General features: G+C 39.1%; 2 protein-coding genes across 3 annotated transcripts in view; one reads left to right on the forward strand and one right to left on the reverse strand.

Annotated features, from left to right (window-relative positions):
• Positions 1-22484, forward strand: part of LOC139561632 (Fc receptor-like protein 5) — a gene marked incomplete in the record, with an annotated part of 1233720 nt that overhangs the window by 495892 nt on the left and 715344 nt on the right.
• LOC139561633 (butyrophilin-like protein 2) overlaps positions 12129-22484 on the reverse strand; it is a 494010-nt gene continuing 483654 nt past the window's right edge. For both annotated transcript variants that reach the window (XM_071378858.1, XM_071378857.1), the window contains 6 exons: positions 21047-21331; positions 20753-20866; positions 20242-20274; positions 17168-17185; positions 14326-14353; positions 12129-13625 (listed from right to left, as the gene is read on the reverse strand). In XM_071378858.1, the coding sequence (XP_071234959.1) occupies positions 17169-17185; positions 20242-20274; positions 20753-20866; positions 21047-21331 (449 nt within the window). In that variant the 3' untranslated portion in view covers positions 12129-13625; positions 14326-14353; position 17168. The remainder of the gene's footprint in view (positions 13626-14325; positions 14354-17167; positions 17186-20241; positions 20275-20752; positions 20867-21046; positions 21332-22484) is intronic.

The raw sequence follows: 22484 nt of genomic DNA on the forward strand, positions 1-22484 counted from the left end.
AAATGAGAACAACCACGTCGTCGAGCGATCACACCGAGGATTGATCCAAACACTGTACAACCACATACGCTGAAGACAAACAAAACACCTCTGCAGCATAGCACACAACAAAACTGTCGCGGTCCCAAATGAGAGCAAACACGTCGTCGCATAGCACACACAAACCAAACTGTCGCGCCAACAAGAGCTCTCTCCAATAGAGCTTAACGAGCTCTTTTATCTCCTCCTTCCTACTGCTCATGAGCTCTTAAAGTGGCAGTGCACTTAAGTGCAGGATTTCGCCACAAGGTCTACGCATGTAGTATTCAGCATTTCACTGTGAGGTCTACACATGTTGTATTCAGCATTTCACTGTAAGGTCTACACATGTAGTATTCAGCATTTCACTGTGAGGTCTACACATGTAGTAGTCAGCATTTCACTGTAAGGTCTACACATGTAGTATTCAGCATTTCACTGTAAGGTCTACATATGTAGTATTCAGCATTTCACTGTGAGGTCTACACATGTAGTATTCAGCATTTCACTGTGAGGTCTACACATGTAGTATTCAGCATTTCACTGTAAGGTCTACACATGTAGTATTCAGCATTTCACTGTGAGGTCTACATATGTAGTATTCAGCATTTCACTGTAAGGTCTACACATGTAGTAGTCAGCATTTCACTGTAAGGTCTACACATGTAGTATTCAGCATTTCACTGTGAGGTCTACACATGTAGTATTCAGCATTTCACTGTGAGGTCTACACATGTAGTATTCAGCATTTCACTGTAAGGTCTACACATGTAGTATTCAGCATTTCACTGTGAGGTCTACATAGGTAGTATTCAGCATTTCACTGTAAGGTCTACACATGTAGTAGTCAGCATTTCACTGTAAGGCCTACACATGTAGTATTCAGCATTTCTCTGTAAGGTCTACACATGTAGTATTCAGCATTTCACTGTAAGGTCTACTCATGTAGTATTCAGCATTTCACTCTAAGGTCTACACATGTAGTATTCAGCATTTCACTGTAAGGTCTACACATGTAGTATTCAGCATTTCACTGTAAGGTCTACACATGTAGTATTCAGCATTTCACTGTAAGGTCTACACATGTTGTATTCAGCATTTCACTGTGAGGTCTACTACACCTGTTGTATTCAGCATTTCACTGTGAGGTCTACATATGTAGTATTCAGCATTTCACTGTGAGGTCTACACATGTAGTATTCAAAATTTCACTGTGAGGTCTACACATGTAGTATTCAGCATTTCACTGTGAGGTCTACACATGTAGTATTCAGCATTTCACTGTAAGGTCTACACATGTAGTATTCAGCATTTCACTGTGAGGTCTACATATGTAGTATTCAGCATTTCACTGTAAGGTCTACACATGTAGTAGTCAGCATTTCACTGTAAGGTCTACACATGTAGTATTCAGCATTTCTCTGTAAGGTCTACACATGTAGTATTCAGCATTTCACTGTAAGGTCTACTCATGTAGTATTCAGCATTTCACTGTAAGGTCTACACATGTAGTATTCAGCATTTCACTGTAAGGTCTACACATGTAGTATTCAGCATTTCACTGTAAGATCTACACATGTAGTATTCAGCATTTCACTGTAAGGTCTACACATGTTGTATTCAGCATTTCACTGTGAGGTCTACACATGTTGTATTCAGCATTTCCCAGTGAGGTCTACACATGTAGTATTCAGCATTTCACTGTAAGGTCTACACATGTAGTATTCAGCATTTCACTGTGAGGTCTACACATGTTGTATTCAGCATTTCACTGTAAGGTCTACACATGTAGTAGTCAGCATTTCACTGTAAGGTCTACACATGTAGTATTCAGCATTTCACTGTAAGGTCTACACATGTAGTATTCAGCATTTCACTGTAAGGTCTACACATGTTGTATTCAGCATTTCACTGTGAGGTCTACTACACATGTTGTATTCAGCATTTCACTGTGAGGTCTACTACACATGTTGTATTCAGCATTTCACTGTAAGGTCTACTACACCTGTTGTATTCAGCATTTCACTGTAAGGTCTACTACACCTGTTGTATTCAACATTTCACTGTGAGGTCTACTACACCTGTTGTATTCAGCATTTCACTGTGAGGTCTACTACACCTGTTGTATTCAGCATTTCACTGTAAGGTCTACTACACCTGTTGTATTCAGCATTTCACTGTGAGGTCTACTACACCTGTTGTATTCAGCATTTCACTGTGAGGTCTACTACACCTGTTGTATTCAGCATTTCACTGTAAGGTCTACACATGTAGTATTCAGCATTTCACTGTAAGGTCTACACCTGTTGTATTCAGCATTTCACTGTAAGGTCTACACATGTTGTATTCAGCATTTCACTGTAAGGTCTACTACACCTGTTGTATTCAACATTTCACTGTGAGGTCTACTACACCTGTTGTATTCAGCATTTCACTGTGAGGTCTACTACACCTGTTGTATTCAGCATTTCACTGTAAGGTCTACTACACCTGTTGTATTCAGCATTTCACTGTGAGGTCTACTACACCTGTTGTATTCAGCATTTCACTGTGAGGTCTACTACACCTGTTGTATTCAGCATTTCACTGTAAGGTCTACACATGTAGTATTCAGCATTTCACTGTAAGGTCTACACCTGTTGTATTCAGCATTTCACTGTAAGGTCTACACATGTTGTATTCAGCATTTCACTGTAAGGTCTACACATGTTGTATTCAGCATTTCACTGTAAGGTCTACTCATGTAGTATTCAGCATTTCACTCTAAGGTCTACACATGTAGTATTCAGCATTTCACTGTAAGGTCTACACATGTAGTATTCAGCATTTCACTGTAAGGTCTACACATGTAGTATTCAGCATTTCACTGTAAGGTCTACACATGTTGTATTCAGCATTTCACTGTGAGGTCTACTACACCTGTTGTATTCAGCATTTCACTGTGAGGTCTACATATGTAGTATTCAGCATTTCACTGTGAGGTCTACACATGTAGTATTCAAAATTTCACTGTGAGGTCTACACATGTAGTATTCAGCATTTCACTGTGAGGTCTACACATGTAGTATTCAGCATTTCACTGTAAGGTCTACACATGTAGTATTCAGCATTTCACTGTGAGGTCTACATATGTAGTATTCAGCATTTCACTGTAAGGTCTACACATGTAGTAGTCAGCATTTCACTGTAAGGTCTACACATGTAGTATTCAGCATTTCTCTGTAAGGTCTACACATGTAGTATTCAGCATTTCACTGTAAGGTCTACTCATGTAGTATTCAGCATTTCACTGTAAGGTCTACACATGTAGTATTCAGCATTTCACTGTAAGGTCTACACATGTAGTATTCAGCATTTCACTGTAAGGTCTACACATGTAGTATTCAGCATTTCACTGTAAGGTCTACACATGTAGTATTCAGCATTTCACTGTAAGGTCTACACATGTAGTATTCAGCATTTCACTGTGAGGTCTACACATGTTATATTCAGCATTTCACTGTAAGGTCTACACATGTAGTAGTCAGCATTTCACTGTAAGGTCTACACATGTAGTATTCAGCATTTCACTGTAAGGTCTACACATGTAGTATTCAACATTTCACTGTAAGGTCTACACATGTTGTATTCAGCATTTCACTGTGAGGTCTACTACACATGTTGTATTCAGCATTTCACTGTGAGGTCTACTACACATGTTGTATTCAGCATTTCACTGTAAGGTCTACTACACCTGTTGTATTCAGCATTTCACTGTAAGGTCTACTACACCTGTTGTATTCAACATTTCACTGTGAGGTCTACTACACCTGTTGTATTCAGCATTTCACTGTGAGGTCTACTACACCTGTTGTATTCAGCATTTCACTGTAAGGTCTACTACACCTGTTGTATTCAGCATTTCACTGTGAGGTCTACTACACCTGTTGTATTCAGCATTTCACTGTGAGGTCTACTACACCTGTTGTATTCAGCATTTCACTGTAAGGTCTACACATGTAGTATTCAGCATTTCACTGTAAGGTCTACACCTGTTGTATTCAGCATTTCACTGTAAGGTCTACACATGTTGTATTCAGCATTTCACTGTAAGGTCTACTACACCTGTTGTATTCAACATTTCACTGTGAGGTCTACTACACCTGTTGTATTCAGCATTTCACTGTGAGGTCTACTACACCTGTTGTATTCAGCATTTCACTGTAAGGTCTACTACACCTGTTGTATTCAGCATTTCACTGTGAGGTCTACTACACCTGTTGTATTCAGCATTTCACTGTGAGGTCTACTACACCTGTTGTATTCAGCATTTCACTGTAAGGTCTACACATGTAGTATTCAGCATTTCACTGTAAGGTCTACACCTGTTGTATTCAGCATTTCACTGTAAGGTCTACACATGTTGTATTCAGCATTTCACTGTAAGGTCTACACATGTTGTATTCAGCATTTCACTGTAAGGTCTACACATGTTGTATTCAGCATTTCACTGTAAGGTCTACATATGTAGTATTCAGCATTTCACTGTGAGGTCTACACATGTAGTATTCAGCATTTCACTGTAAGGTCTACACATGTAGTAGTCAGCATTTCAATGTAATGTCTACACATGTAGTATTCAGCATTTCACTGTAAGGTCTACACATGTAGTATTCAGCATTTCACTGTAAGGTCTACTACACCTGTTGTATTCAGCATTTCACTGTGAGGTCTACACATGTAGTATTCAGCATTTCACTGTAAGGTCTACACATGTAGTAGTCAGCATTTCACTGTAAGGTCTACACATGTAGTATTCAGCATTTCACTGTAAGGTCTACACATGTAGTATTCAGCATTTCACTGTAAGGTCTACACATGTTGTATTCGGCGCATGTGACAAATACAATTTGATTTGTTACACATGAAAACATGTTGCGAACCTGGTGTGACATTATTGAAGCTGTGCTGACACCTAGTGGACATCAAGAGGACCTACACCACAGACACTATAACCTTAACACAGATGGGATGTTTTACATACGTTGCTCTGTTTTATTAGACACTAATATATATGTCCAATAAACAGACGTTCAAAAGTCGGAATGTAAAGCAAAAACGACTGGAAAGTTCTTCAAAAGCAGCTGTAGTGAATCAAGCATCTTGGGGTTACCTGAAATAGGTCAAAGTATATATTTGAAATGTTCTAATTTATTTAATCTTTATTTAACTAGACAAGATGAACTCAACAACACAGACACAGTTTACCTGCTTTATCTGGGAAACAGGATTAACACCGACAGAACTTGGCAAAATACAATGCATGTTTCTGTAGTACGAGTAGGTACATACAGTATCATCGGTAACAATGGTGTACAAGCCACCTAGCTAATAAAATACTGGGGCTTGCGGTCATTAGTTACATTTCAACCACAGTGATTCCCCAATTGAGGCTCAACAGAGATCACCGGGGAATGCAGGAACACCGGAAATAATAACTAAACCAACGAACGAGAAATGGTGGAGGCTACCAGAATGAAGAGAGACATTTTTCCCGAGTTAAAAACGTAATTACAGAGCTCACTCCCAGCCTGGTATGTCATTCTACTGTTATACGACTCTGTATGCGTTGTTTGTTGGCAACCTTGATATTTACGGAGTTTTTGGAACGGATTCCTGTTGGAACGTTCCACAAATTATACCCACCCCCTACCCCTGATATAGCCCTACCCCTGATATAGGTCTACCCCAGATATAGGCCTACCACTGATATAGGTCTACCTCTGATATAGGCCTACCCCTGATATAGACCTACCCCTGATATAGGCCTACCTCTGATATAGACCTACCACTGATATAGACCTACCCCTGATATAGCCTACCACTGATATAGGTCTACCCCTGATATAGGTCTACCCCTGATATAGGTCTACCCCTGATATAGACCTACCCCTGATATAGGCCTACCCCTGATATAGATCTACCACTGATATAGACCTACCCCTTATATAGGTCTACCTCTGATATAGACCTACCCCTGATATAGGCCTACCTCTGATATAGACCTACCACTGATATAGACCTACCCCTGATATAGTCTACCACTGATATAGGCCTACCCCTGATATAGATCTACCCCTGATATAGGCCTACCACTGATATAGACCTTTTCCCCAAACTTTGATAATTTTTAAAATCAAGAATAGATGAACATATCCGAACGTTATTTGACATGAAGGTTTAGTAAGGGGTCCTTATTAAATCAAAAGAATCACACATGTCAAACTTAAATAGTTACGACGAAAAACACATTTCAAAAAGTGCACTACTTCAGATATTGAATTGACATGTGCTGATGCAGTACAGCGTTATGTATGTCCTAGTGAATGTACAGATCATTCTACACATCAATTAGAATGATATTGGCGAAGATATTGATAAAAAAACAAACCGGTTAGGGTTAGTAAAAAAAACTACAAAATGGCGCCACATTTGTAGTTCACAACTTTTCCGGTTTCTGTTACATAAGAATTTATCTGTTACATCAATTATTTAATAGAATCCAACAATTTTTACGACATTCAAATGAAAGTAACATTGCGTAAGAATAATTTATGAATAGTTTAAAAATGTTATCAGAAAATTCAGAAACATAGTCTATTACGTCACGGGCATTGCGACGCACATAACCAAAACAAACCGACTGAACGACCAAACCGACGACGTGGCCAAACGCTGCGACAACACAGATATATATACGTGCAGGTTCACAATTCTCCCACTATGTCAGACCTGCCTGCATAACTTTAAAAATGTTTAATCTAATTTTAATAATAATATGGTGTTGCTAATAGTATCGTTAAGAGTATGTCACTTGCAACCGGCCTGTTCAGGATGGGACAACCCCCATTTCAATAGGAACATTTCCACGTTTGTAGCTTAATTAACATACAAGGGCTATGTATTATTTTTCCCAAAAGATGTCATGGGTCATAATTGGGTCAGCATAATAAAATACAATAATCACTTCAATCATTCTGTGTCCATACTTTTGATGATTCATTGCGAGTGCCTGTAGATTCTAGGCAACATTTTTCAACTAACCGGTTTCATCTGCAGCTGATGGGACTCAGTTCTTGTACAAGTAAAGTAGCCCTCTGGAAAACTACTTGAGTCTAGAAGAAAGTACTCTGTACTAGTTAAGCATTTGTGCATCTCATTCATACATAAGGAATCGTTTACTTAAAATAGGGTGACCAGGCGTCCCCGTTTTTAGTGGCCTTTCCCCGGCTGGAGCTGTCCCCGGAAATGTCCCCGTTTATAACTGTGCGTTAAAAACAGACTGCAAAGTGAAATAATATTTTACGTGTCAAGAAACACCGGGCATCAGAGTCTACCGGTTGACGTGTCAATCTTGTTGTGCTTGTTTTGTCCAGCAGAGGGGGCCGCTCGCTATATCAGCTTCATTCACTCTTCTTCTAACTACCTGCCCGCGATAGTTTTAGAGGAAACTGCTGTGGAAAACTCGGCCAGAAGCGTCAAGTGAATCCATAACATCACCACAAACGTCTTTTCAAGTCAGGTAACTTACACTCGTTTGAGATACTAGCTAATGATGTTCTGTCACAACTTATTTTATAGTTAAATGGTCTGCGTTATATGGTTTTAAATAGGTTATGCTAGCTAACATGAGCTATGTCGACTAAGTTATCTAGCTCGGTTAGCCAGCTGCTGTCATGGTAACGAGGTTAAAAAACGGTCACATGTAAACATGCAGTGGACGGGCTATTTTGAAAATATGATTATATTAAATTAATGCACAATTATGAGAATATTTATTTGTAGATTACAATTTTAATGGTTTGGCATTATAAGTAGTGTGAAAATATATTGAGACATTTTCATGGATAACATTAGCATAATGTTTTCTGTTAGAGAGTGGAGAGGAGGAAGACTGGATAGGAAGCAGAGTGAGACAGAGGAGGAAAGGTAAAGATATGATTACAGAGCCTGACAATTTATTATTACAAACAATGTCTTTGAGATAAAATACAAAATGAGGCAAGCGATGGGAATCAGTTAACCAAAGTATTTTATCTAATAGTGTACTATTTATTATTAAAGATTGGAGAAGGAAAAATGAAGGGAGTAAAAAGAGTGAAGCGAGGAGAGTGAGGAAGAGTGAGGTGGAGAGAAGGAAAGGAAGAAAGATCAGGAAGACGATTGGAGGAGAAGAACAAGTTGAGAGTAAGAAGAGTGACACAAGGAGAGTGAAGAAGAGCAGACAGAGGAGGTACAATGGCTCTTTCCCAGAAACAGAAATGCCATTTTAATGACAACATGATGAGAGAATTTCCATTTATATTCTCAGGTCAAGACGATAGATTGGTTCACTGCACCCTTTGTAATTCCTCTTTTTCAACTGGCAGCCGGAGAAGAACGACAGGGGTAGAACATCAACAGACAAAAAAGGCATAAAGCCTCTCTGATTGGCCGTGTTGGTATGTCCTCTGTCACCACATTCTTCAAGAAGGTAGAGCCTTCCCAATACCACACTATGTGACACAATCATAGTTACAGATCTATGGACTGCACAGCACAACTGACACGGAAGCTTTATGAGCCGAAGTTTACATGTGCTAGGACAAAATGTGAAGCCACAGTGAGTAACGTGTTAGCACCATGTGCTAGGACTAAATGTGACACCACAGTGAGTAACGTGTTAGCACCATGTGCTAGGACAAAATGTGACTCCACAGTGAGTAACGTGTTAGCACCATGTGCTAGGACAAAATGTGACGCCACAGTGAGTAACGTGTTAGCACCATGTGCTAGGACAAAATGTGACGCCACAGTGAGTAACGTGTTAGCACCATGTGCTAGGACAAAATGTGACGCCACAGTGAGTAACGTGTTAGCACCATGTGCTAGGACAAAATGTGACGCCACAGTGAGTAACGTGTTAGCACCATGTGCTAGGACAAAATGTGACGCCACAGTGAGTAACGTGTTAGCACCATGTGCTAGGACAAAATGTGACGCCACAGTGAGTAACGTGTTAGCACCATGTGCTAGGACAAAATGTGACGCCACAGTGAGTAACGTGTTAGCACCATGTGGTAGGACTAAATGTGATGCCACAGTGAGTAACGTGTTAGCAACATGTGCTAGGACAAAATGTGACGCCACAGTGAGTAACGTGTTAGCACCATGTGCTAGGACAAAATGTGACTCCACAGTGAGTAACGTGTTAGCACCATGTGCTAGGACAAAATGTGATGCCACAGTGAGTAACGTGTTAGCACCATGTGCTAGGACAAAATGTGACGCCACAGTGAGTAACGTGTTAGCACCATGGGCAACTACTTAGGTAACACAGGACCTAGACCAGGTTGAATTTGTGTCTCTGGCCATTGATGCGTCCAATCATGGACATGTAAAGCTGCTGCCATTAGTAGTCAGATATTGTAAGATATATGATGGCAGCACATCTGTGGAAACAAAACTGCTTGATTTAGTTGAATTGAAAGCAGAAACAGCAGAGGAGATTGCAGCTGAGGTCCTGGTGGTCATCCAAAAATGTAACCTGCAAAACAAAGTCGTGGCATTCTCTGCCGACAACACAAATACCAACTTTGGAGGACTGAATAGGCTGGGGAGGGTCAATGTCCATACCAACGTTAAAAATGCTCTGCAGCGGGAGGTGATTGGCTTAGGTTGTCCTGCCCACATCATTCATAACACGGCCAGAACAGCTTTGGATATGATTCCCCTTCATGTTGAGTACCTGCTCACAAAGATATTTTCACCATCAGAGTAGAAAGACTGAAGAGCTTTTGTGAGTTTGTTGGACTTCTGAGAGAGCTAGAGGGAAATGGTGACCTGTCTCCATAGCTCTATATAACAGACTGATGACCTGTCTCCATAGCTCTATATAACAGACTGATGACCTGTCTCCATAGCTCTATATAACAGACTGATGACCTGTCTCCATAGCTCTATATAACAGACTGATGACCTGTCTCCATAGCTCTATATAACAGACTGATGACCTGTCTCCATAGCTCTATATAACAGACTGATGACCTGTCTCCATAGCTCTATATAACAGACTGATGACCTGTCTCCATAGCTCTATATAACAGACTGATGACCTGTCTCCATAGCTCTATATAACAGAAGGAATATCCTCCCCAATGACACTTATTCTGCCCTTGAGTTGCGTTCCCATGCAAAACTAGACAGATAGCTAACAACTAAGTCTTCAATAAAACTCCCAAGGCGTGACTTTTCTTGAATGAATATATTGAAAACGTTTGTTGTAAAACTGCAAAACACAGAAAAGAATATACTTTAGTATTCAATTCACACCGACATACTGTAGCTGTACATTATACATTTGAAGTTGCATGAATACAAAGCACGTGCTACGGTACCATGCATCTGGCATGATGCCAAACCATATAGCTAATTGCTTTCTCATATGGTAATTGACTAACTCCTTTCATTACTCTAATAATGTACAACCATCTATGTAGAATAACAAAGCATATTACACTAGAAACAGTAACAAAAATACAGTATTGTATATTTTACAATTCCTTTGCATGACGCACGAGCAAAGTAATACAGCTAACATCATACATGAAAGGCATTGCAATTTGTGTGAGTAAATGCAACCAACCAACATTGATATGTAAGCAACTCTATCAATAACAAGATTATCATCATTAGCTAAATGCTTGAATCGAATTTACAAACAAATATTTTCCAAGGTTGAAGCGTGACAAGAAATAACTACACTGAAAGACCTGCACCGTAGCGTTGTTTTTAGCTGCTTCTAAGCGTGCAGAACGAATTCTCTACTTCCTGTTTGCGTACAGTCTAAGTACCAGAAAGCTCCACTAGGGGGTAAATAACACCATGGAACACAATGAAAATCCATCTTAACTATTGTAATAAAATAATCTGTTACCTTCTAACAGGATGGCAGCACACTCCCCGCCTTTCGAAATTGTGCCACTATGAAATAAAACATATCAAGAAACAAATAATGTTCTTTCTATTTTTATCTTTTGTCTCTAGGATGCTTCAGAAAGAAGAACAACAATCTCTGAGATTGGTCTCAGAAACACCTTAGCAGCTCCTTGCTTGACAATTTTTAGTTCTACTTTCACAACACTACTAATAACTGTCCTGCTGAGGAAGAGACGTCTCCATTGTCCCTGAACAGCTTGAAGTGTTCAGTCAGGATGACAGAGACATTTTGTTCCCACGAGTCACATGTTCAATAATGATGACATCATAACAAGACCTGTTACCTGGAGGACAATGTCTCTACCACAGGTTACCAAGGAAACAGTAACACTACCTAGTAACATTCAATAATGTTAAAATATTACACTGGAGTCACGTTCTCACACAATGATGTCTTAGTTTATTAACATCAATACATGGAAAATACCATTCAACTGTAAATACATGATCAATATATAATATACAGTGGGGTCTGGAATTATTGACATCCTTGATAATGATAATAATGACTGTATAAAATACATCAATATATAATATACAGTGGGTCTGGAATTATTGACACCCTTGATAAAGGTAATAATGACTGTATAAATAAATAATTTAAATACTGAGCTTTATCACATTTAACATTACATTTAAGTCATTTAGCAGACGCTCTTACCCAGAGCGACTTACAAATTGGAAAGTTCATACATATTCATCCTGGTCCCCCGTGGGGAATGAACCCACAACCCTGGCGTTGCAAGCGCCATGCTCTACCAACTGAGCCACACGGGACCACGTGTGGCTCAGTTATCACCTGCTCAACATGAGTTAATTATTTTATACTAATACGATTGATCTGATTATAATATTTAGTTTAACAAGTAGTATTTATTTTCTAAATGATTGACCCCCCTGAAGAGTCTAATAAACTAGTCAGAAGGTCAGTATCTGGTTCTATATTCATAACAATGACATCATCACACTCCTGTCAATCATTTTGAGCCCTAACCTTTTACAACAAAAATACATTACACATATTTCAACGAGCAATTGTATTAGTTTAAAATAATATACCATTTATTTTGAGCATACAATAGGTCAGTACTTTATTTATTTAATATAGTCATTATTGCTAATCTTCAGCATGGATGTCAATAATTTGACCCCTCTGTATATAATCAAGGTGAACACTAAAAAAAGCAGAGCAAAAATAAACACTTAAAGTCAAATAAAAACTGGCACATTGACATGAAGCTAAAATATAAACATTTCACTCAATGGTTTAATCAGTCTTGTTCACAGAAGCTGACAGGTTGAAGCTAAAATATAAACATTTCAATAAATGATTTAATCAGTCTTGTTCACAGAAGCTGACAGGTTGAAGATAAAATATAAACATTTCACTCAGTCTTGTTCACAGGAAACTGAGGGGAGGAGCCTCACAATAATGGCTGGAACGGAGCCAATGGAACGGCATCAAACATGGAAACCATGGAAACCACATGTTTGATGTATTTGATACCAGTCCACTGATTCCTCTTCAGCCAATACCACGAGCCCCTCCTCCCTAATTAAGGTGCCACCAACCTCCTGTGGTCTTGTTGATATACCTGATTATCAGGTACTGGACATAAGAGAGTCTGTAACAGATTCTAACAGGAGACATTAGTCCTGTGGTCTTGTTGATATACCTGATTATCAGGTACTGGACATAAGAGAGTCTGTAACAGATTCTAACAGGAGACCTTAGTCCTGTGGTCTGGTTGATATACCTGATTATCAGGTACTGGACATAAGAGAGTCTGTAACAGATTCTAACAGGAGACCTTAGTCCTGTGGTCTTGTTGATATACCTGATTATCAGGTACTGGACATAAGAGAGTCTGTAACAGATTCTAACAGGAGACCTTAGTCCTGTGGTCTGGTTGATATACCTGATTATCAGGTACTGGACATAAGAGAGTCTGTAACAGATTCTAACAGGAGACCTTAGTCCTGTGGTCTGGTTGATATACCTGATTATCAGGTACTGGACATAAGAGAGTCTGTAACAGATTCTAACAGGAGACCTAAGTCCTGTGGTCTGGTTGATATACCTGTGATTATCAGGTACTGGACATAAGAGAGTCTGTAACAGATTCTAACAGGAGACATTAGTCCTGTGGTCTGGTTGATATACCTGATTATCAGGTACTGGACATAAGAGAGTCTGTAACAGATTCTAACAGGAGACATTAGTCCATTCAATTCAACTCTATCAATTCCTGAGGGGGATTAGAAAGACATTGTTTATGGGGAAAACATATATAGAATAACCAGGAAATGGATATAAACCCATAACACAAACATGGGTAGTAAAACTTCAAAAAGTAAAGAACTAACTACTGAAAGTGGATTATAGAGTAATGACTAACACGTTTATCAAATTACTTTGTCTTACCAAGATTCATATCACACACAAGTTATATACTCAGAAACACAGCTATATAGTTATAGTCTCTATAGCAACTCTTCCTCCCCTCTCCAGCTCCTCCCCTCTCCAGCTCCTCCCCTCTCCAGCTCCTCCCCTCTCCAGCTCCTCCTTCCAAGTCGACTTCTTCTTGACTCTATTAAAGACAGAAAAGATTTAGAATGAAGACATTCAGAATAAACTGACCAGACAGAGAGGCAGAGAGACAGAGGCAGAGAGAGAGGCAAAGAGAAAGACATAGAGAGAGAGACAGAGAGGCAGAGAGAGAGACAGACAGAAAGAGAGAGGCAGACATAGGCAGAGAGAGAGAGACAGACAGAAAGAGAGGCAGAGAGAGAGACAGGCAAAACGAGAGGCAGAGAGAAACAGAGAGAGAGAGACAGAGCGAGAGAGGCAGAAAGGGAGAGGCAGAGAGAGAGAGGCAGAGGCAGACAGACAGAGAGACAGACACTTAGACAGGCAGACAGAGACAGCAACTCAGACAGACACACAGAGAGAGAGAGGCAGAGGCAGACAGACAGAGAGACAGACACTTAGACAGGCAGACAGAGACAGCAACTCAGACAGACACACAGAGAGAGAGAGACAGAGACACACAGAGAGAGACAGAGAGAGACACACAGACAGACAGACACACAGAGAGATAGACAGAGACACACAGAGAGATAGACAGAGACACAGAGAGCGAGAGACAGACAGAGAGAGAGAGAGAGAGACAGACACTCACTGAGACAGAGAGACAGAGACAGACACTCAGACAGACAGACAGAGAGACAGAGACAGACTATATTAATATTATATATATATTCTAGGAAACATTAGAATCATAAAGTTACTTTGGGAAGGAGTCATCATCTTCAAGCCCTGACATTAACAAGAATAATCAGTTAGAACGTTGATGTATTATGGGTAATAGAACATGAAGACAGACTACATCCTCTCTATTCTGACCTCTGTAGACAGTAGATAAAACATGATGTATTATGGGTACTAGAACATGAAGACAGACTACATCCTCTCTATTCTGACCTCTGTAGACAGTAGATAAAACATGATGTATTATGGGTATTAGAACATGAAGACAGACTACATCCTCTCTATTCTGACCTCTGTAGACAGTAGATAAAACATGATGTATTATGGGTACTAGAACATGAAGACAGACTACATCCTCTCTATTCTGACCTCCTCTGTAGACAGTAGATAAAACATGATGTATTATGGGTACTAGAACATGAAGACAGACTACATCCTCTCTATTCTGACCTCTGTAGACAGTAGATAAAACATGATGTATTATGGGTACTAGAACATGAAGACAGACTACATCCTCTCTATTCTGACCTCCTCTGTAGACAGTAGATAAAACATGATGTATTATGGGTACTAGAACATGAAGACAGACTACATCCTCTCTATTCTGACCTCTGTAGACAGTAGATAAAACATGATGTATTATGGGTACTAGAACATGAAGACAGACTACATCCTCTCTATTCTGACCTCTGTAGACAGTAGATAAAACATGATGTATTATGGGTACTAGAACATGAAGACAGACTACATCCTCTCTATTCTGACCTCTGTAGACAGTAGATAAAACATGATGTATTATGGGTAATAGAACATGAAGACAGACTACATCCTCTCTATTCTGACCTCTGTAGACAGTAGATAAAACATGATGTATTATGGGTACTAGAACATGAAGACAGACTACATCCTCTCTATTCTGACCTCTGTAGACAGTAGATAAAACATGATGTATTATGGGTACTAGAACATGAAGACAGACTACATCCTCTCTATTCTGACCTCTGTAGACAGTAGATAAAACATGATGTATTATGGGTACTAGAACATGAAGACAGACTACATCCTCTCTATTCTGACCTCTGTAGACAGTAGATAAAACATGATGTATTATGGGTACTAGAACATGAAGACAGACTACATCCTCTCTATTCTGACCTCTGTAGACAGTAGATAAAACATGATGTATTATGGGTACTAGAACATGAAGACAGACTGCATCCTCTCTATTCTGACCTCCTCTGTAGACAGTAGATAAAACATGATGTATTATGGGTACTAGAACATGAAGACAGACTACATCCTCTCTATTCTGACCTCCTCTGTAGACAGTAGATAAAACATGATGTATTATGGGTACTAGAACATGAAGACAGACTACATCCTCTCTATTCTGACCTCCTCTGTAGACAGTAGATAAAACATGATGTATTATGGGTACTAGAACATGAAGACAGACTACATCCTCTCTATTCTGACCTCCTCTGTAGACAGTAGATAAAACATGATGTATTATGGGTACTAGAACATGAAGACAGACTACATCCTCTCTATTCTGACCTCCTCTATATACAGTAGATAAAACATGATGTATTATGGGTACTAGAACATGAAGACAGACTACATCCTCTCTATTCTGACCTCCTCTGTAGACAGTAGATAAAACATGATGTATTATGGGTACTAGAACATGAAGACAGACTACATCCTCTCTATTCTGACCTCCTCTTTAGACAGTAGATAAAACATGATGTATTATGGGTACTAGAACATGAAGACAGACTACATCCTCTCTATTCTGACCTCTGTAGACAGTAGATAAAACATGATGTATTATGGGTACTAGAACATGAAGACAGACTACATCCTCTCTATTCTGACCTCTGTAGACAGTAGATAAAACATGATGTATTATGGGTACTAGAACATGAAGACAGACTACATCCTCTCTATTCTGACCTCTGTAGACAGTAGATAAAACATGATGTATTATGGGTACTAGAACATGAAGACAGACTACATCCTCTCTATTCTGACCTCTGTAGACAGTAGATAAAACATGATGTATTATGGGTACTAGAACATGAAGACAGACTACATCCTCTCTATTCTGACCTCTGTAGACAGTAGATAAAACATGATGTATTATGGGTACTAGAACATGAAGACAGACTGCATCCTCTCTATTCTGACCTCCTCTGTAGACAGTAGATAAAACATGATGTATTATGGGTACTAGAACATGAAGACAGACTACATCCTCTCTATTCTGACCTCCTCTGTAGACAGTAGATAAAACATGATGTATTATGGGTACTAGAACATGAAGACAGACTACATCCTCTCTATTCTGACCTCCTCTGTAGACAGTAGATAAAACATGATGTATTATGGGTACTAGAACATGAAGACAGACTACATCCTCTCTATTCTGACCTCCTCTGTAGACAGTAGATAAAACATGATGTATTATGGGTACTAGAACATGAAGACAGACTACATCCTCTCTATTCTGACCTCCTCTATATACAGTAGATAAAACATGATGTATTATGGGTACTAGAACATGAAGACAGACTACATCCTCTCTATTCTGACCTCCTCTGTAGACAGTAGATAAAACATGATGTATTATGGGTACTAGAACATGAAGACAGACTACATCCTCTCTATTCTGACCTCCTCTGTAGACAGTAGATAAAACATGATGTATTATGGGTACTAGAACATGAAGACAGATTACATCCTCTCTATTCTGACCTCCTCTGTAGACAGTAGATAAAACATGATGTATTATGGGTACTAGAACATGAAGACAGACTACATCCTCTCTATTCTGACACGTCTATGTTGAAAAAAACTTACCTTACAGGACAGGATCAGCTGAAATGTTAATAAAAACAGAGTCAGTATTATAGTAATAAGAGGACATTACTAGTCAGGTTAGATGTAGAGTTATATACTGTAGAGGACATTACTAGTCAGGTTAGACGTAGAGTTATATACTGTAGAACAAGAGGACATTACTAGCCAGGTTAGATGTAGAGTTATATACTGTAGAGGACATTACTAGTCAGGTTAGATGTAGAGTTATATACTGTAGAGGACATTACTAGTCAGGTTAGATGTAGAGTTATATACTGTAGAACAAGAGGACATTACTAGTCAGGTTAGATGATGAGGTCTGTGATTAACAGTTGACCCATCAGTATTATAGTAATAATCCATGAGGTCTGTGATTAACAGTTGACCCATCAGTATTATAGTAATAAACCATGAGGTCTGTGATTAACAGTTGACCCATCAGTATTATAGTAATAAACCATGAGGTCTGTGATTAACAGTTGACCCATCAGTATTATAGTAATAAACCATGAGGTCTGTGATTAACAGTTGACCCATCAGTATTATAGTAATAAACCATGAGGTCTGTGATTAACAGTTGACCCATCAGTATTATAGTAATAAACCATGAGGTCTGTGATTAACAGTTGACCCATCAGTATTATAGTAATAAACCATGAGGTCTGTGATTAACAGTTGACCCATCAGTATTATAGTAATAAACCATGAGGTCTGTGATTAACAGTTGACCCATCAGTATTATAGTAATAAACCATGAGGTCTGTGATTAACAGTTGACCCATCAGTATTATAGTAATAAACCATGAGGTCTGTGATTAACAGTTGACCCATCAGTATTATAGTAATAAACCATGAGGTCTGTGATTAACAGTTGACCCATCAGTATTATAGTAATAAACCATGAGGTCTGTGATTAACAGTTGACCCATCAGTATTATAGTAATAAACCATGAGGTCTGTGATTAACAGTTGACCCATCAGTATTATAGTAATAAACCATGAGGTCTGTGATTAACAGTTGACCCATCAGTATTATAGTAATAAACCATGAGGTCTGTGATTAACAGTTGACCCATCAGTATTATAGTAATAAACCATGAGGTCTGTGATTAACAGTTGACCCATCAGTATTATAGTAATAAACCATGAGGTCTGTGATTAACAGTCGACCCATCAGTATTATAGTAATAAACCATGAGGTCTGTGATTAACAGTCGACCCATCAGTATTATAGTAATAAACCATGAGGTCTGTGATTAACAGTCGACCCATCAGTATTATAGTAATAAACCATGAGGTCTGTGATTAACAGTCGACCCATCAGTATTATAGTAATAAACCACGAGGTCTGTGATTAACAGTCGACCCATCAGTATTATAGTAATAAACCACGAGGTCTGTGATTAACAGTCGACCCATCAGTATTATAGTAATAAACCACGAGGTCTGTGATTAACAGTTGACCCATCAGTATTATAGTAATAAACCACGAGGTCTGTGATTAACAGTTGACCCATCAGTATTATAGTAATAAACCACGAGGTCTGTGATTAACAGTTGACCCATCAGTATTATAGTAATAAACCACGAGGTCTGTGATTAACAGTTGACCCATCAGTATTATAGTAATAAACCATGAGGTCTGTGATTAACAGTTGACCCATCAGTATTATAGTAATAAACCATGAGGTCTGTGATTAACAGTTGACCCATCAGTATTATAGTAATAAACCATGAGGTCTGTGATTAACAGTTGACCCATCAGTATTATAGTAATAAACCATGAGGTCTGTGATTAACAGTTGACCCATCAGTATTATAGTAATAAACCATGAGGTCTGTGATTAACAGTTGACCCATCAGTATTATAGTAATAAACCATGAGGTCTGTGATTAACAGTTGACCCATCAGTATTATAGTAATAAACCATGAGGTCTGTGATTAACAGTTGACCCATCAGTATTATAGTAATAAACCATGAGGTCTGTGATTAACAGTTGACCCATCAGTATTATAGTAATAAACCATGAGGTCTGTGATTAACAGTTGACCCATCAGTATTATAGTAATAAACCATGAGGTCTGTGATTAACAGTTGACCCATCAGTATTATAGTAATAAACCATGAGGTCTGTGATTAACAGTTGACCCATCAGTATTATAGTAATAAACCATGAGGTCTGTGATTAACAGTTGACCCATCAGTATTATAGTAATAAACCATGAGGTCTGTGATTAACAGTTGACCCATCAGTATTATAGTAATAAACCATGAGGTCTGTGATTAACAGTTGACCCATCAGTATTATAGTAATAAACCATGAGGTCTGTGATTAACAGTTGACCCATCAGTATTATAGTAATAAACCATGAGGTCTGTGATTAACAGTTGACCCATCAGTATTATAGTAATAAACCATGAGGTCTGTGATTAACAGTTGACCCATCAGTATTATAGTAATAAACCATGAGGTCTGTGATTAACAGTTGACCCATCAGTATTATAGTAATAAACCATGAGGTCTGTGATTAACAGTTGACCCATCAGTATTATAGTAATAAACCATGAGGTCTGTGATTAACAGTTGACCCATCAGTATTATAGTAATAAACCATGAGGTCTGTGATTAACAGTTAACCCATCAGTATTATAGTAATAAACCATGAGGTCTGTGATTAACAGTTGACCCATCAGTATTATAGTAATAAACCATGAGGTCTGTGATTAACAGTTGACCCATCAGTATTATAGTAATAAACCATGAGGTCTGTGATTAACAGTTGACCCATCAGTATTATAGTAATAAACCATGAGGTCTGTGATTAACAGTTGACCCATCAGTATTATAGTAATAAACCATGAGGTCTGTGATTAACAGTTGACCCATCAGTATTATAGTAATAAACCATGAGGTCTGTGATTAACAGTTGACCCATCAGTATTATAGTAATAAACCATGAGGTCTGTGATTAACAGTTGACCCATCAGTATTATAGTAATAAACCATGAGGTCTGTGATTAACAGTTGACCCATCAGTATTATACTAACGACTAACATCTAACTAAACTTACCTTGCTCTTCCAATTGTTTTCTAAGCTTCTTCACTGTTGACAAAAGAAAACAAATGTTCAAAAGCATAATAATATATTAATAATAATAATTAGAAATCTGTGACTTTAGCTATTTGGCTGTTTGGTAGTTTAGAGTCGGCGTGCAAACCTTTTTTGTGTGTTCATCGTCCAAAATGTTTAAAAAGCAAAGCAGTAAAAGCTAAAAAAACTCTCCAGTCTGATCTAATACAGGACTGGTCTGAAGGTAACCTGGTATAAATGAATAGGGTCTAATGGACAGTATATGGGTCATTCCTAGTTATATCCTGATCTAATACAGGACTGGTCTGAAGGTAACCTGGTATAACTGAATAGAGTCTAATGGACAGTATATGGGTCATTCCCAGTGCTCTTAATGATGAGACATCAAGGACCAGTCAGAGATCAAGGACCAGTCAGAGATCAAGGACCAGTCAGAGATCAAGGACCAGTCAGAGATCAAGGACCAGTCAGAGATCAAGGTTAAACTCACCTTCAGTATGTTTTCTCCAGTAGACACCAGCGAAAGCTGCAAGAACTACAACAGCTGCTGCTGCTATTGACAGACCAACCTTCCACCCTACTTGTGATTTAGGAAACACGTCATCTGAAACAGAGAAGCCAAACCATTACAACACTACATATATACTGTACAGGAAGTAAAGCATCATTTATAAATACTACTGAACACAGACCAATAAGGTCACCCCCTAGGAAACCGTCCTCCACTAACTAGTCTAACTAACAAGAGGTCTCAGGTATTTGGGTTAACCAATGAAGACCTCACCTGGGACATGAATCTCTGTCTCCTTCAGGTGGTTGATCTCCGTCTGATTAACTCTACAGGTGAACCTGTTGGTGTCAGTCTGGTCCACAGTGACATGTCGTCTCACAGCGTAGAGGCCCTCTGAGTCCCTGTGTCTCTCTGGAGGTCCATCAGCAGGGAGGATGGTTCCAGAACTGTCCAGCCACTCCATCTCAGGTTCAGGAAACCAGCCTCCAGACTCACACTTCAGGACCACCCCCCAGCCTTTAGTTCCAACTATAGAGATCACTGGCTGAGATACAGCACCTACACAGATACAAGATAAAACAGAGATCACTGGCTGAGATACAGCACCTACACAGATACAAGATAAAACAGAGATCACTGGCTGAGATACAGCACCTACACAGATACAAGATAAAACAGAGATCACTGGCTGAGATACAGCACCTACACAGATACAAGATAAAACAGAGATCACTGGCTGAGATACAGCACCTACAGATACAAGATAAAACAGAGATCACTGGCTGAGACACAGCACCTACACAGATACAAGATAAAACAGAGATCACTGGCTGAGATACAGCACCTACAGATACAAGATAAAACAGAGATCACTGGCTGAGATACAGCACCTACAGATACAAGATAAAACAGAGATCACTGGCTGAGATTAACCAGTATTAATCATGAACAGAACCCTGCAGCACTCCAGTATTAACAGAACCCTGCAGCACTCCAGTATTAACAGAACCCTGCAGCACTCCAGTATTAACAGAACCCTGCAACACTCCAGTATTAACAGAACCCTGCAGCACTCCAGTATTAACAGAACCCTGCAGCACTCCAGTATTAACAGAACCCTGCAGCACTCCAGTATTAACAGAACCCTGCAGTACTCCAGTATTAACAGAACCCTGCAGCACTCCAGTATTAACAGAACCCTGCAGCACTCCAGTATTAACAGAACCCTGCAGCACTCCAGTATTAACAGAACCCTGCAGCACTCCAGTATTAACAGAACCCTGCAGCACTCCAGTATTAACAGAACCCTGCAGCACTCCAGTATTAACAGAACCCTGCAGCACTCCAGTATTAACATGTCATCAACCTGAATACATTGTGATGTAACAATGAGATAATCATTAAACCAGCAACAGCTTTACTTGAAAGACATCAATAATTCACTGTGTCAAAAGCCTTGGACAAATCAATTAACAAAGCAGCACAATGTTGTTGACTATACAATACCTTCTCTATAGTATGTATCACTATCAGTACATAGTAACTACAGTGAGTCAACAGTAGGTAGTAGGAGTATTAGGACACAGTCAGTGAGTCAACAGTAGGTAGTAGGAATATTAGGACACAGATAGTGAGTCAACAGTAGGTAGTATGAATATTAGGACACAGCAGTGAGTCAACAGTAGGTAGTAGGAATATTAGGACACAGCCA

Source organism: Salvelinus alpinus, chromosome 31 (genome assembly GCF_045679555.1).
Source record: "Salvelinus alpinus chromosome 31, SLU_Salpinus.1, whole genome shotgun sequence".
NCBI classification, from domain to species: domain Eukaryota; kingdom Metazoa; phylum Chordata; class Actinopteri; order Salmoniformes; family Salmonidae; genus Salvelinus; species Salvelinus alpinus.